Here is a 14,483-nt window from a genome sequence, read left to right as displayed (position 1 = left end):
TTCCATAGCATTTCTGGATCTGATTCCAAATATTCTGTTAAAGACGTAAGGCCCAGGAACACACTTAGGCCTTGAGCAGATAGGTGGCTTGGAGCTGTAGGGTAATTTAAGTTTCCTAAGGCTTCAACGTTTGGTAAGGAAACAAAAATATTTAAATATCAAAAATGTCAAAGCAAAGCCAAGTCTGCCTTATTTTATTGAATGTTAACATGTACTAATATGTATTATATTTAATTATTTTTGTAGAATGTACACCATAGGCAGGCTTAGTTTATCTATTTTAATTGATTGTATGTACAGCAGTGTGTAAAATTACAGTGCTATATAAATAAAGCTTAATAATAATAATAATGTTAGAGTCTAGCTTCAAATCAGAAGAGTAGCAGAAATGTGCTCTTGTCTAACTGTGATTCCCTGAGAACTGAGACTGACTCAAATAACAACACAACTAGCTTACAGTTCAAACAAAAATTTACTAATGGCTTTAACCTCTCTTTATATAAAGGCTTTATCCTAATCTAGCTAGTGAATAGTTCCGATAAAAGAAATCTTTGTCTCACCATCTTTCCAAAGAAAGCTGAGAGAGTAGGAAGATGAGAACATGCAGTTCATTTGAAAGTCTTTTAGGCCCGTTACAAACGGGCCGTTTTGTGCGTGTGGAGCGTGCACTAGGGTTAGAAAGGGGTGGTGCTTCCGCACCCCCTAACCCTAGTGCACGCTCCGCACGCACAAAATGGCGGCGGCTGTTCCACATGGCCGCCGCCATGAGGACGTCACGACCGCACCGCCTCTATACGGGGCGGTGCGGAAGTGACATCCTCACTCCGCGCCAGGGCGCCTAGTGCGCCCTTAGGGCGGAGCAGGAAGGAGCTCCATTTCGGAGCTCCTTCCTGGTTTGGTCCGCTGGCCGCAGCCTTCACACGGCTGCGCCCAGCGGACCAAAGGAGAAAGGGGCCAAGCGGCCCCTTTATCCTCCTCCCCACCGCCACGGGGTGTCCTTGGGGCTTGAAGCCCCAGGGACACCCTTTTTCAGGCTGCGGGGAAGCGGCGTTTTGCCGCTTCCCCGCAGCCTGAAAAGCGGCAAATCGGGGCCTGAGCAGCTGCCGTTCTGGCCGCTGAGGCCCCGATACACCGGGGAAAGAGGCGGGTACAGCCCGCCCCAAATGGGCGGTCTGTAACCCGCCTTAGAGAGAATGTCAGTCTCAAATGGGGAGTGACTGCAATGGATCATTGGCAAGGAGGGCTTTTTTGCGCTCCTTTTGTGGTCAGGGTTGGGTTGCCTTAGGGGCTGCGGCATGGCTTGGGCTCAATTCAGGGGCATGCATCATCTGAATACCATGCCCCTGGACTGGCCCAAAGGTGTTCGGGACCTGTTCGGGACCTGTATTGCTAAGATCTTTAGATAAGGTTTAATATTAATTGTATTAATTCCATAGCCCGAGGGCAGGGATCCGTCTAGCTAAAAAGATTGCATGTACAGCGCTCTGCCTGAAGGAAGAGGCCCCTCCCTCCTCAACTGTCATCTCGGCCTCAGAGGGAGCCATCAGGCAGACCCAGCAACATCTTGGACTGCCTGAAGGAAGAGGCCCCTCCCTCCTCAACTGTCATCTCGGCCTCAGAGGGAGCCATCAGGCAGACCAGCAACATCTTGGACTGCCTGAAGGACGAGACTTCTCCCTCCTTTATCTGTATTTTGTATTGAATTACGATTTTACTGTACACCGCTATGATCATCGCGGAATAGCGGTCTATAAATAAAACATATTATTATTATTATTATTATTATTATTATTAAATTTACAGCGCTTCATAAATAAAGGTTAATAATAATAATAATATCAAAAATCAATGACTCACAAGAATGGCATTTTGCATTACTAAATTTAAAAAACTTCCAGCAGGTGTCACTATAGGCTTACAATAAAATTGACCATATTGTTATGATTATAGTAGAAATGTTTGCTGCTCTGCAGTGTTGTTTTTCTTAAATGTGCAGCTTAAAGTGTCTTTGACAGTCTTACATATCATTTATGTGAGCAACTGGTCTTGTTAATGAGGAAGAGAACTTAGAAGTGAATCAATAATATAAATGAGCCTTGTAGCAAATGGAGTTTCACCTTCATGGTCCAAATCAGTTGATGCAAGAATTGCTTTAAGTCTTTTGTGTGAAAAATAACAACTGTAGTCTTTCTTTCCCCATTTTTGAACATTAATATCCAATTGATGTAGTGCTAAGTCCCACTGAGTTCAGCCAAACTGACTTCCAAGTTCACATAAGATGCCCCTGATACCCGAAAGACTACCAAATGTATCGTATCTTGAATATGTTGCATTCATTCCCATGGTATCATAAACATTTTAGTCTTTAAAGAGTCACAAGTCTTCATTGTTGGTTTTGCTGCAGCAGATTAACACAGTTCTTCCTGTGGAAGATCTCCCTTCCCATGGAAGGAATTCCTTGGAAAAAGGGGAACGAGGACTGGAGACAAATCTATTCAAGATTCCCTTCTCCTCGCACATCCTTATGTACTCCACACATTATTACATGCCTTCTCACAATTTATTATGTACGTCTTAGCTCCCAGGGATCAATACATATGTATAAAAGATAACTTCTCATTTCTTATATCCCTTCCAAATGCTGAATAGAAATGTTGCTGTATTTTTTTATCTTCTTTTACAGTCCCAGTAATAACTTGTAGACAAATAGTAGCCTGAATCCTGTTGATGTCTTATACATGCATAAATTTCCTTAAAGAGCTGTTGAGCATTTTTATCCAGTGTGGAAATCCACATTCGGTTCAAGGTTTCAGAAGGAGATTTGTGCATGCAGTGCCACTGTGCATGGAGGAGCATTTCAGATTGCCCATTATATATGGATAAAGCATGCACATTTGTTTGAACATTTGGTTGCTTATTTGGTTCACTTGTGCAATATTGCAATTCAACACAGAAAATTAAACCAAGCAATCTTGATGTAAGATCTTGCCTACTACAATACAGCAAGTCTCTTAAATGAGTAGGAATTTAAACTAGTTCTGTTAGCAGTGAGAGATGTAAAAATACTACAGTTTGATACCACTTTAAGTGCTGTAATTATGGAATCATGGGATCTGTAATTTTACAAGGTATTTAGCCTTCTTTGCCAAAGCGTACTGATGCCACACAAAAACACCAATCCCAGGATTTTGTAAGATTGGTTCAAAATGTGTTTCCAAGGTGGGTTATAGACCGCCCATTTGGGGTGGTCTGCACCCGCCCCTTTCCCCGGTGTATCGGGGTCTCAGCGTGCAGAGCGGCAGCCGCTGAGGCCCCAATCCGATGCTTTTCAGGCTGCGGGGAAGCAGCCAAACGCCGCTTCCCCGCAGCCTGAAAAGGGGTGTCCCTGGGGCTTCAAGCCCCAAGGACACCCCGCGGCGGCGGGGAGAAGGAGAAAGGGGCCGCTTGGCCCCTTTCTCCATTGCTTCGCTGGGCGCAGCCGTCTGAAGGCTGCGCCCAGCGAAGCAAAGCGCCGCCGCAAACCAGGAAGGAGATCCGAAACGGAGCTTCTTCCTGGTCCACGGAAAGGGCGCCCTAGGCACCCTGGCGTGGACCGACGACGTCACGTCCGCGCCGCCCCGTGTAGAGGCGGCGCGGTCGTGACATCGTTATGGCAGCCCCCTTGTGGAAGGGGAGCCGCCATTTTGTACGGACTCAGTCCGTACTAGGGTTAGGGGGGTGCGGAAGCACCGCACCTTCCTAACCCTAGTACGGACTGAGTCCGTACTTTAATGGCGGTTTGTAACCCGCCCAAGTTACTTAAAGCATTACCAAATTTTGTTGCACAGACAGAAACTGAAGAGGAGCTTTACATGGATGAGTGTGTGTACCATTTTTGCAACTTTCTTTCCAATAGATTATCAGTATTTATCTCCTTCCTGTTACATAAGATCACAAAATGTTGATTTCCCCATGAAAATCCTTATTTATCTGTGTATCTATCCCATCTTCAGGCTCATCTTAACAAGATTTATGAGCAATTAAACTATTCCTGCTTTAAGGGTGTGGGCCTTTGGAAAGGATCAGTATCTGGTTGTTATTGTTTTTCTAATCCACCTGAAGACTGTGCCTGATGGTCATAGAGAAGCCTGTTAACAGAGGAAACTGCCCCATTTGTGGACTTTAATAATCCAGCAAACAGATTAAAAACTGAGTCTCAAGCAACACAACTGACATTCAGGGACATGACTGACTCACATATTGACGTTTCTTCTGGGGAGCTGGCTGAGTTAATCCTGACTAAATCCCTCAAGGAGTCTGAGCTCAATTTAGACAGATGCTTTTTGGCCTCTTGTGTTGGGTTAAAGTGATGTGATAGGAAAGCATCTCTTTCTGTTGAATTTATTAGAGCTGCTGTTCCACTTGACAGGAAGGAAGCACAACAGTAAGGCAGGTTCCATATAACTTCAAAAATTGTCTCATTCATAATATATTCTAATGCTTTCATGTTCAATAAGCATGAAACCATTCTGTTTAAACTCTACACAGAACTATTATTTGGTGAGGACTTTCAAAACCCCTTTCCTAATAGCTCATCTGACAGGTACATGATTGCAACTATGTTCATTTTTTCTCCACTCGACTCTAGATTTTGAAAATGTTAATTTGTGGTTTCAGTTACTATTAATCTGACTTTTATAAACTGCTGGACAGTTATTTATTAGACACTGATTATGGGAACATTTATGGGCTAACTACATATTTTGTGGTCATTTAAAATGTCTCATATGCGGTGGTCATTTCTATAGGCTGAGCTTTTCTGAACTGCCAGGCATTTGCAAGATGATGGGAATGTTAGACTGCTTTATTGACTTGAAACTGCTGTCATGTCCCCCTTCATGTCTCTTCATCAGATCAGAAGCACCCCTGAGGTAATATCAGGAATGAAGATTATGCCTGCCACCAGATGTTGCTGGCCTAAAACATCCATCAGTCCTCTCCACTAGCTGTGCTGCCTGGGGTTACTGGGAGTTGCAGTTCAGCAACATGTAGAGGCAGGCACATTTAACATCAATATAGTAGAAAAAGTTTGAGATTACATAGATTATTTGCTTACCAACCTGCTTTCATGGATTAGGAAAATAAGTCTTGTTAAAATGAATTGGACATGCAGCAGAACAAATTTAACTAACTTGTTCAAACCTCTCCAGCATTTAGAAAGAAAAACTAGCTATAAACATTTCACAAAGCCCATCTAAGGCCCGGTACAGACTGGTGCCATAGCACATCATGAAGATGTGCTAGGGTTGCCTCAGGGTGTCTCTTACAGATGCCCCACAACGCTAGCACGCCTTCTGTACGTCAAAATGGCGGTGCCCTGTACAGACGGGTGCCACCATTTTGATGTGTTGGGTGCCTCATGTCTGCACGTCACGGCACCATAATGATGTCGTGAGTGCACCATTGGTGCACTGCAGCATCATTATGGCACCACAAAAAGAACCCGCTTTTTGCAGGTTCTTTTTGCTCCCCGAGGAAGCCGCGTGGTTAGTCCGCTGAGGCTTCCTCGTGGAGCAAACCAGGGTGCCAGCAGACCGCCCTTTTTGGGCAGTCTGTATCTGGCCTAAGTAACATGATGAATATTTTTAATAGTCTGCAAATGCTGGCAAGTGTGCCTTAATATGTTTTCTTTATCATTTATATTATTAATAGAAATAAGGTTAAGATTAAATGCAATTTAATCTAAAGAAAAGGCCAGAAACAAAACAGGATTTAAGACTATTGATCCACTCATGCTGGTTAATATAGGAAAATGAAGACTGGAGAAAGGACAAGGTATCTATTAGAAAATTGGCCATGGGCTCAATACCACAGAAGATTAATAGAAAAACCAATAAACTCTGAATGACGTCAGTGTCAGAAAACAAAGGAACAAGTCATGTTTCAGAAAAATAAAGGAAGGTGCTACAGGAAATTCAGACTGCCCAGTGCCAAGCCTAGGCCTCTGGGCAAGATTTAAAACTGACCACAGTCAGCAAAAATGCTTCTGTGTAGGCCTGAGACACAACAACAAGAACAGACTTCAGAGCCCAAGATTAACTTTGTGATGGAAATGAAAGCAAAGAAATAGGTTTTGGAATGAAGTAGTGTTAGTGAATGCTCAGGTGGACAGAGGCTACTCATAGAAATATAATTATACAGCACACCCGTGCCGCGCCATGCTATACACGTCTTTAACCTTATGCAAAAGGTTAAGTTGCAGTAAAATGAATGGTGTGTGCGCCACGCCAAACACAAGAACACTCCCCCATTGAAACTAATGGAGTTTGAGCTTATGCATTTTCCCCCATACGCCAGGGGTGGGGTGGGATCTGGAATGGATGCCTGCATATGGGGAGGGCCCACTGTACTACAGATACTATGTGTTATTTCTCCTTGTCTAGTACTGCAGCTATATAACAAAATTGTTCAACAGAACCAAGTCTGTATGGCAATTGACAGTTGACAATTTATTGTACTTATTTTATTTATTTTTAGTTGCTTAACACCAGCTTTCATAAATAAATATTCTATTTACATTAATTGTATTTGTATTGCTTTTATTTTTTGAATTAGTTTTTTTAAAAAAATCAGATTCTATTATTTGAAAAATGTAGAAGAGCAGAGGGAAAGGATTGTTCGGTCTATTTTAGGATCATTATGCAAAGCAATGTGTGTCAGTGGGGATCACACATGGGATCTAGGAGGCTTGGAGAAATCCCTTATACTATGCATTAGAAAACATACAAATCTCACTGGGATCCTGTATGCCATCACTACCAATACTATGTTTTAAATTCCTCCTGTAATAAGGAGGCCTAGGGAAAAATGTCCTTTAAAAAAGAGTGCCCAGAGTCTCAAGAATGTGTGACTTACAACTGTTCTCAGTTTGTAGGGATGAATAAAGCCTTCCTCCTGAATGCACCATGATGAGAGGCCCACTAGAACTGTCTATGACTAGAGGCATGCTTGCATGGCCATTCTGTAGGTTTCCTGGGTGCAGTGAATCAAATTCATGAGCCAGAACTTGGTCTGCCTTTCACTGCCAGTCAGTGACTGTTTACTAGGCCTAGTTCAGATATCATGGCTGTGCTATGGTTTTGTTACACTGTTTGCTTTTTTTCTGGATCCTATTGCATTCTGTCCTACTACCACAACTGCCACATGCTTCATTTGGTAGTTTTTAAAACATTTTTTAAACTAACCCACACTGGAGCTCTGCTATAGTGATCAGTGGGAAAAGTTTTGAAAAGAAAGAAAAAGAAAAGAAATTGTGGAGGGGGGGAGGTGATCAGTTTGCTTGGGAATAGCAAGGGAGAGGAGGGCCAGGGGAAAAGGAGAGGTCACTGACACCACATGACTGCCAGTAATACTGACGTCCAACCAGTGACATTTTGCATCTGGGCACTTATACTTTTGGCAGCTCATTGACAGGTTTCCCCAGTCAATGAAAAGGGGTGCCCTAACTGCACTTGGAGGACATAGCAGCTATGGGTCAAAATAAAACAAGCAAACAGCTTCATTTATATACCACTTCATACTGAATTAGCAGTATCTAAGCGGTTTACAACTGTAAGTTAATTGCCCTCAACAAGCTGGGTACTCATTTAGCAACCTTGAAAGGATGCAAACCTGAGTCAATCTTGAGCCCTGGCTAGTACTGAACTGGTAACCTTATGGTTTTGTGTGACTGGCTGTAGTACAGGCATTTAACCATTGTGCCACCACGGTCAGTGTTGGTGTGGTGTAATAAATATCACCAAAGCTGTTTTTTTTCCAGGTGTAATTTCAGCTTAAAAACTGCATGTAGTAATCTCCTCTGTGAGCCCTGAATGGTCAATTCACCTCCAACTTGCGTGGGTACAGAGATGAATGCTTAGCAACATTCAGGCAGAGTGGGTGTGAAGAGGATGAATTAGAGACTAGAGAAGGGACAGAGAGTACTGAAAGCTGACACTGAAGCACCTCAGAATACAGGATCTATGTCTCTGGGGATCTTGAGCTGCAGATTAGCTGCTTTCCCCCTAACCTCTCTGCTTGTATATATTACTAATAAGTCAAGCAACTACAATACAATAAGTGTTTAATGTTATTTCCTCAACAAAAATTTCAGCCCAAGAGTACTCTTTCTCACCAACTGAAGACCTTATAACAGTATTCTAAATCTTCACAATTAGATTTATCTCTTTAGCATTGTAGCTTCTCTGGGACTGTAGAGATCACTATAGTTTTGTGATTATACAGACTGGGAACTGGATCCAAAAGTTTCTTAACTTGGATATATATGACAAGAGAATATCTTTCTGAAATGATGATTTCTATTTATTGCTTGCTCTAATACTAAACTCAGTGCCCATGTGCAGACAGAGTTGGAACCAAAACAGGGCTCCAGAAAGACAAAATAAACAAGTCCCAAACAGCAAAGTTAGGTTCATGGCTGGCTGAAGTCCTCCACTGACCATTTTCAAAAAATATTTATGGTCACAGGGCCTCACCTGCAAGTTATGGTTTTTGTAGCAATTTTTCTATTCACTTGTGTCACAGTTCACATGTTGCACAATAAAAATGGCAATGTAGACATTGTCACTTTCCCTTGAACAAATGGAATTTCTGTAAGGCAATAATAATTCACTGCATTTCTCTTTTCAGTATTCTGAATTTTTTCTTACCTTGAAAAACAGTTGAGTTTTCTTAGGAGTAGCTTCATTTTCATCTTCTGTATTTGTGCTTTGGGTTCTAAAGGAAAACAGACATTGTCTCCACATTGACAAGTGATAAAAGGGCATGTTTCTGAATCCAGTTCCACACTCAGGTTTCTTTGAAAAATGGATCCAACTTTAAAGAAATCCACTTCAAATCTGGACACTGAAGTAACTGGAAGCACAAGATTAACTTTCCTTTGCAGCAAGGGAACAAGTATGTGGATCTCATCTCTGGAAGGTGGATCTTTCTTGCACTGTTTATTCCTGGGATGGGAAACAGGATGATCTGTTCTCTGTGTAGCAGTTCCTTTTTTAGTCCACGAAGCATTAATTCTTTGCTCCAGCTTTGTACCTAAGTCTTGGCTACATGTCTTGAAGTGTTGATCAAGATTGTAAAAAAGTTTGTGCTCTAACTATAGGATTGCTGATGAAGCATCTAGAAAGATCTTTAAACTCCAGCTAGCTCTTGCAATCAAAGTAGTGTCAAGATACACTGTATAATTAACTGGGGTTTACATATAGCCCAGGACAGATAGGATTAGACAGAGGATGACACAGTTCTTTTTAGACCAGTGGTATTTGTCAATTGATTGGACAGATGGTGTTTAGCTAATCCTTCCAATTTAAATGAATATTCCATTTTAGCAGTAGAAGCAATCACTTTCACAGACTTCAGATGGATTGTTAGGAGGTCTTTGATCTTAGTTTGAATAACAAAGAACACATCTATCACTTTAAATAAGAACTGATTAACTGGTTGCATTCAACTTTCACATTTGTATTGCATATATTCATCATTTGTTGATGAATATAGAGCAGAATACACAGTAAAAACTAGAGGTTAAATTGTTGTCACAGATTCATTCATTAAACCCTCTTAATGATATGGCCACTTCAGTCTGCCAGCAATACTTGCATAATTATATTTGTGACAAATTGTTGCCCTTTGGTTTCACTCTGTGCTTGCTTGGTGCAATTCAATTACTGCCGAGAGTCATTCACAGATTTCATGTTTCACACAGTAAAATCCCTGTTAATTCAGCTCTGGGGAATGAATTATTACATTTTGTGCATTATTATATATTGTACTGCATGAAAGCTAGCGAGGTGTTATGCAGGAAGACAACCAAACTAAGGGAGGAAAAGAGAGTACAACTAAATGTGACACCACATTTAGCAGAAATTTGTGTGGGTATGGGTGAGGTGTTCTGCACGAAGACAACCAAACTAAGGGGGGAAAAGAGGGTCCAACTAAATGTGACACCACATATACTGTGAATGTGTATCTCTTTAAAATGCTTTAATAGATGGTGGCAGTGAGGTGAAGCTCAGTGGGAGAAGAAAGGAGGGACCCCAGAATTTGTTAAAATTTCAATTTCAATTTTTTTATTTTTGAAATTTTTGAAAAAAGTATTATTTTTAAATTTTCTTTAAAAACATTACATGTTAACCAAATCTTCACTATGTATATGTAAATACACTTAGATTATGCATATGATATTGCAATTTGAAGGCATAATTTTAATTATACTAGTTGCTTATGTAACAATTATTAAAATTACATTTAGCAGTATATGGGAATTATGCTTTACAAGTAACATTAGTGTAAAAAAGCATTACTAAGGATTTTATATGGTGGGAAATGGCAGGAGGTCACTGGGGGGATGACACCATGAGTCCTGCACTAGGTGTCACCAACCCTAGGGATGACACTGCTTTCCAGTAGGATCAGGATAAAGCAAACTGCTGCATCCTGTCTTATCTCATGTGCACTTTCTCATTAATTAATTTTGCCATTTTAACTACACTGTAATGTTGCTTGATCACACATGACTGTTTTAGTTTCGAATTGTTGGAGGCCTTAAATCTGGGGGGCTTTCTTGGATCAGGCCATAGTACAGGGCAAAGCTCCCAATTCTAATCCCAGTTCTAATCAGATGGGCAAAAAACTAAATACACTTTTAAAAATGGCTTTTATGAATGGTGTCATATGTAGTTTAGCCCTATGTCTTTCCATTCAAATTGTTCAACTGGATCCCTGCTCTCTCATAAAAACTACAGAATATCATCTTCCTGAACTTGGATCGGCATTGCATTTCAAAGGCATGAGAGATCCTAAAAAGTACAACTTTCCCATAATTATCTCCTGCAAACAAAACATAATTCAACCAATCAAATGGTTAGACCAGTCTTCTTCAGTCCAATATCCTTGGAGCTAGACACCATTTTCTATCATTCTCAGATTGCTGTCAGCACATCTGGAGGATATCAAATGGAGTAAAGCTACAGTAGACTAACACAAGTCAATTGACTACCATTTAAAATACCACATGGGAGGGATTCATTTATTATAAGTATACATTTTTCTCTCCTTGTACCACCAATGTGTATGTGCCTGGCATGGATGCACATACAGAGGAGACCATGCATACAGGTTGAATTCTGAGTGCAGGGCAGCTCTGCTATTAGGGAGTCAGAGGCAATTGTCTCAAGCAGCAGATTAGTGTGTTACAAAAGGATGAAACTATGTTTTTCTTGTAATTTCACTGGCATGGCTGAGGAACGATATTTGTGATACTGTACTTTCTGCTGGAGGCATCCAAATAATTTGACTGGCTTTGGGTACTATGTGCTTTTGATTCCTGGAGTGGGATGAGGTACAAAATGCCCAAAGTTGTTCCTGTTAGAGGGCTTTGGTTTCCCCATCCAAAAAAACTTTAAGCAAGAAACCATTAAACAGGAAAGATTCATTGCCCAGGAGTTTATCAGACAAGGGGAATTGGAAGTATAATCCGATGGCAATCTGAACGCAATCATGGGGTTTAACGTTATTGCGTGATAACCCACTACACACAGATTCAGGCAATGGGAAGTCAGTCCGAATGCAATCATGTGGTTTCATGTTATTGCGCGATAGACTGCCACATACAAATTCAGGCAATGACATGCTATTTTGGGCAATGGAGAGACAGTTCGAATGCAATGCATATTCATGTAATTGTGCAAAACTAGCGACTTTAAGTGAATGCGTTCTGGCCCCACTTTCTTTTCATTCGAATTTAAGAGAAATTCCTCCCGTTTGATAAACTACAAGCTTGTTTTCCTCTGATCCAAATATCAGAACTCCCATCACTTAAAGCTGTTTCTAGAAAGAAAGTTGGCAAGTTTCCATCCAGGAAACCAAAGCAAGTAGTCTCTTAACACATCAAACTTCTTCAGCCATAATAGCAAAACAAAACTTGAGTTTCAACCATATTTACCCTTGATTTAGGTTATGTTAAACAGAAATATCTGGTCACAGGGTTTATATTCTGATGCTGGACCTCCCATACTTCTCATTGAATAAGGCATAATTGCAGAGAAACAATGTTCCTTGCACACACTATGGGCTGCATGTGAGATTTCTTTTTTGAATCTTGGGCCCTTTATTTGACACAAGTTTTATTTTCTTTCTAGAAACAGCTTAAATAATGGGAGCTCTGATATTTGGATCACAGGAAAACAAGCTTGTAAGGACTCCTGTGAAATAAGTCTCTCCTGTTTAAAAATTCCTTATTGAATGATGTGTAATCAGTGCATTCTGCAAAAGATGGTACATTAACAAAACAAAACAAAAAAACTCTGCACACCGAGTTTAGGCTTCATCTGAAAAATCAAAAATTCATTCCACTGAAGAAATAAGCTACTTGGAGATTTATGGAGTGCTAAAGCAAAAGCCTAGGAAACAAACCTAAACTAAGCTAAACAAACAAACCTCTCTTGGGCAGCCAATATCTTTGCATATAGGAGCATACTGAAGAAAGGACCACGCTAATAAGATGGTTCTTTTTGTCTCATTAGCTTACTGGTTTGCCTCAAAATTTAGATTCTTAAGAGCTTCTCATCTAATAATTCTCCTAATGCTTTCCATTCAAGCTGTTATGATAAGATTTAATTACAAAAGAATTAAGCTGACTTTGTGATGCCTTTAAATTCTGCCTTGTATATACATGGATTTGAACTTTAGTTATATTTTTGATTTCTTTTTTAATGTCAAGTAAATTCTGTGAATTATGTGAATATATTGTATTATCTTGACCTTTTGCTTATTCTTTGCTTTCAGGGACTTCAATTCTATGTTTTTTTCCTAGCAGCTAATACTGTAGCAGAAATGCAATAAAAACTTTAAAGGTCAAGCGGTACAAGCGTATCATAGAACTGCAATTTTCAGAAATATAAAAGTTTAATCTCTCCTTTACATTATAAGAAATGAAAGAGGGAAAAATGGTATTTTTAAAAAAAAAAAAACAATAACAAAAGCACTCTTATCCCTTACATTTTATTGAATACTCACTTTTCCCCAACTCTGGCTTTGAATTCTTATTTATAAGAATAATAGTATTTTTGAGTGCATAAAGTGTTCAGACTCACTGGAATTCTGGCATTAGTAATAAAATTAAGACCTATACTTCCATATCCTTCTGCAACAAAAGAATACTGAGGTTGCATCTACACTATAGAATTAATGCACTTTGACACCACTTTAACTGCCATGGCTCAGTGCAATGGAATTCTGGGATTTGTAGTTTTACAAAACATTTAGCATTCTCTTGACAGAGAGCTCTGGTTGCACAACAAACTACAAATCCCAGGATGGAGCCAGGACAGTTAAAGCAGTATCAACCTGAATTAATTTTGCAGTGCAGCCAGACACAACAGTTCTACAGGAGGAAAGCTGCGGCATTACTGGGTGCTATGGATGTCACTATACATGGGTAGAGAGGCAAGCCCACTGCTTTGTTGGTCTGTAGCTTCCAGAATCCTGGAGCTACCATGGTCCCTGGCCATGCAAACTGATAGATCCTGGTAGTTGGAGTTTAAAAGTAACATGTCCATGAATGCTGAAGGCTTCTCCAGAAAGTATTTCCACCATTGCTGCACGAAAGAGATGGTGAACATTTGACCTTCCATATGGTTTGGACTACAAATCCTACAATCTCTTACAGTTGACATCACTGGACTGGACTGATGGGAGAAGCAAGCCACAATAACTGAGGGGCAACATTCTCCAATCCCTGCTGTAAGGAGCTTTAAAAAGGGGAAATTCTATAATTGTGTTAGGAGAATTCTTGGATTCAATGAATCTGAAGCTTCCTTGTTCTAAGGACATGCACACAACCTCCCCCTTGCTAGAGTTGGCAGGTCTCAGGGCACCAGCCGGTCTAAAACAGATAGATAGATAGATAGATAGATAGATAGATAGATAGATAGATAGATAGACAGACAGACAGACAGACAGACAGCTTAGGATGGGAGTGCTGTAGGTAGCTTTAAAGCTTATGTATCAATTTTTTTCCACTTCTTAGTTTACTGCCTCGGTTTGACAATATCTGTATGTGTTTTGTACTTGCTCTGTCCATCTGTACACTGTATTATAGACAATATTTGTTTAGTAGGTGGTAGAGAAAATCCACATTGCTTGTCAGATGTGTGTATGTACACAAACACAATATAGAAACTGCAATGCAAGGGGGGGGGCACATCTGTAATATCGCAAGTGTATGCCCCTGTGGTATCATAAGGGCCCCTACCCTGGCCTAGCTTTTGGCCCTGAAGTATTTGGGAATGGGAAGCATCTTCCCTGGCAGTACTCCTTCTTGGAGCATTTGCAGAAAGATCCACCACCGTTGCTGTGCCAGACTCAGTTTTCCTTAGTACTCATTTCAAACATTCCAAAAGTCAAACAATGGCCTGATCCAGATTGCAGAAATAATCCAGCTTGAC

At 40.6% G+C, this 14,483-nt stretch overlaps 1 protein-coding gene across 2 annotated transcripts in view; it reads right to left on the bottom strand.

Moving 5' to 3' along the window:
- The window catches only part of RGS20 (regulator of G protein signaling 20), a 50,719-nt gene extending 41,497 nt beyond the window's left edge, over positions 1-9,222 (bottom strand). The window contains exon 1 of one of the 2 annotated variants that reach the window (XM_089517311.1): positions 8,688-9,222. In XM_089517311.1, coding sequence (XP_089373437.1) covers positions 8,688-8,804 — 117 coding nt within the window. In that variant the 5' untranslated portion in view covers positions 8,805-9,222. The remainder of the gene's footprint in view (positions 1-8,687) is intronic. The other variant, XM_089517313.1, reaches the window with a different exon arrangement.
- Positions 9,223-14,483: the final 5,261 nt, after the last annotated feature.

The sequence above is a fragment of the Sceloporus occidentalis genome, unplaced genomic scaffold (genome assembly GCF_023333645.1).
Source record: "Sceloporus occidentalis isolate IW3139 unplaced genomic scaffold, rSceOcc1.0.p SCAF_3, whole genome shotgun sequence".
NCBI lineage: Eukaryota > Metazoa > Chordata > Lepidosauria > Squamata > Phrynosomatidae > Sceloporus > Sceloporus occidentalis.
The sequence above is the reverse complement of the archived record's forward strand: the minus strand, read 5'-3'. Positions and strand labels throughout refer to the sequence as shown.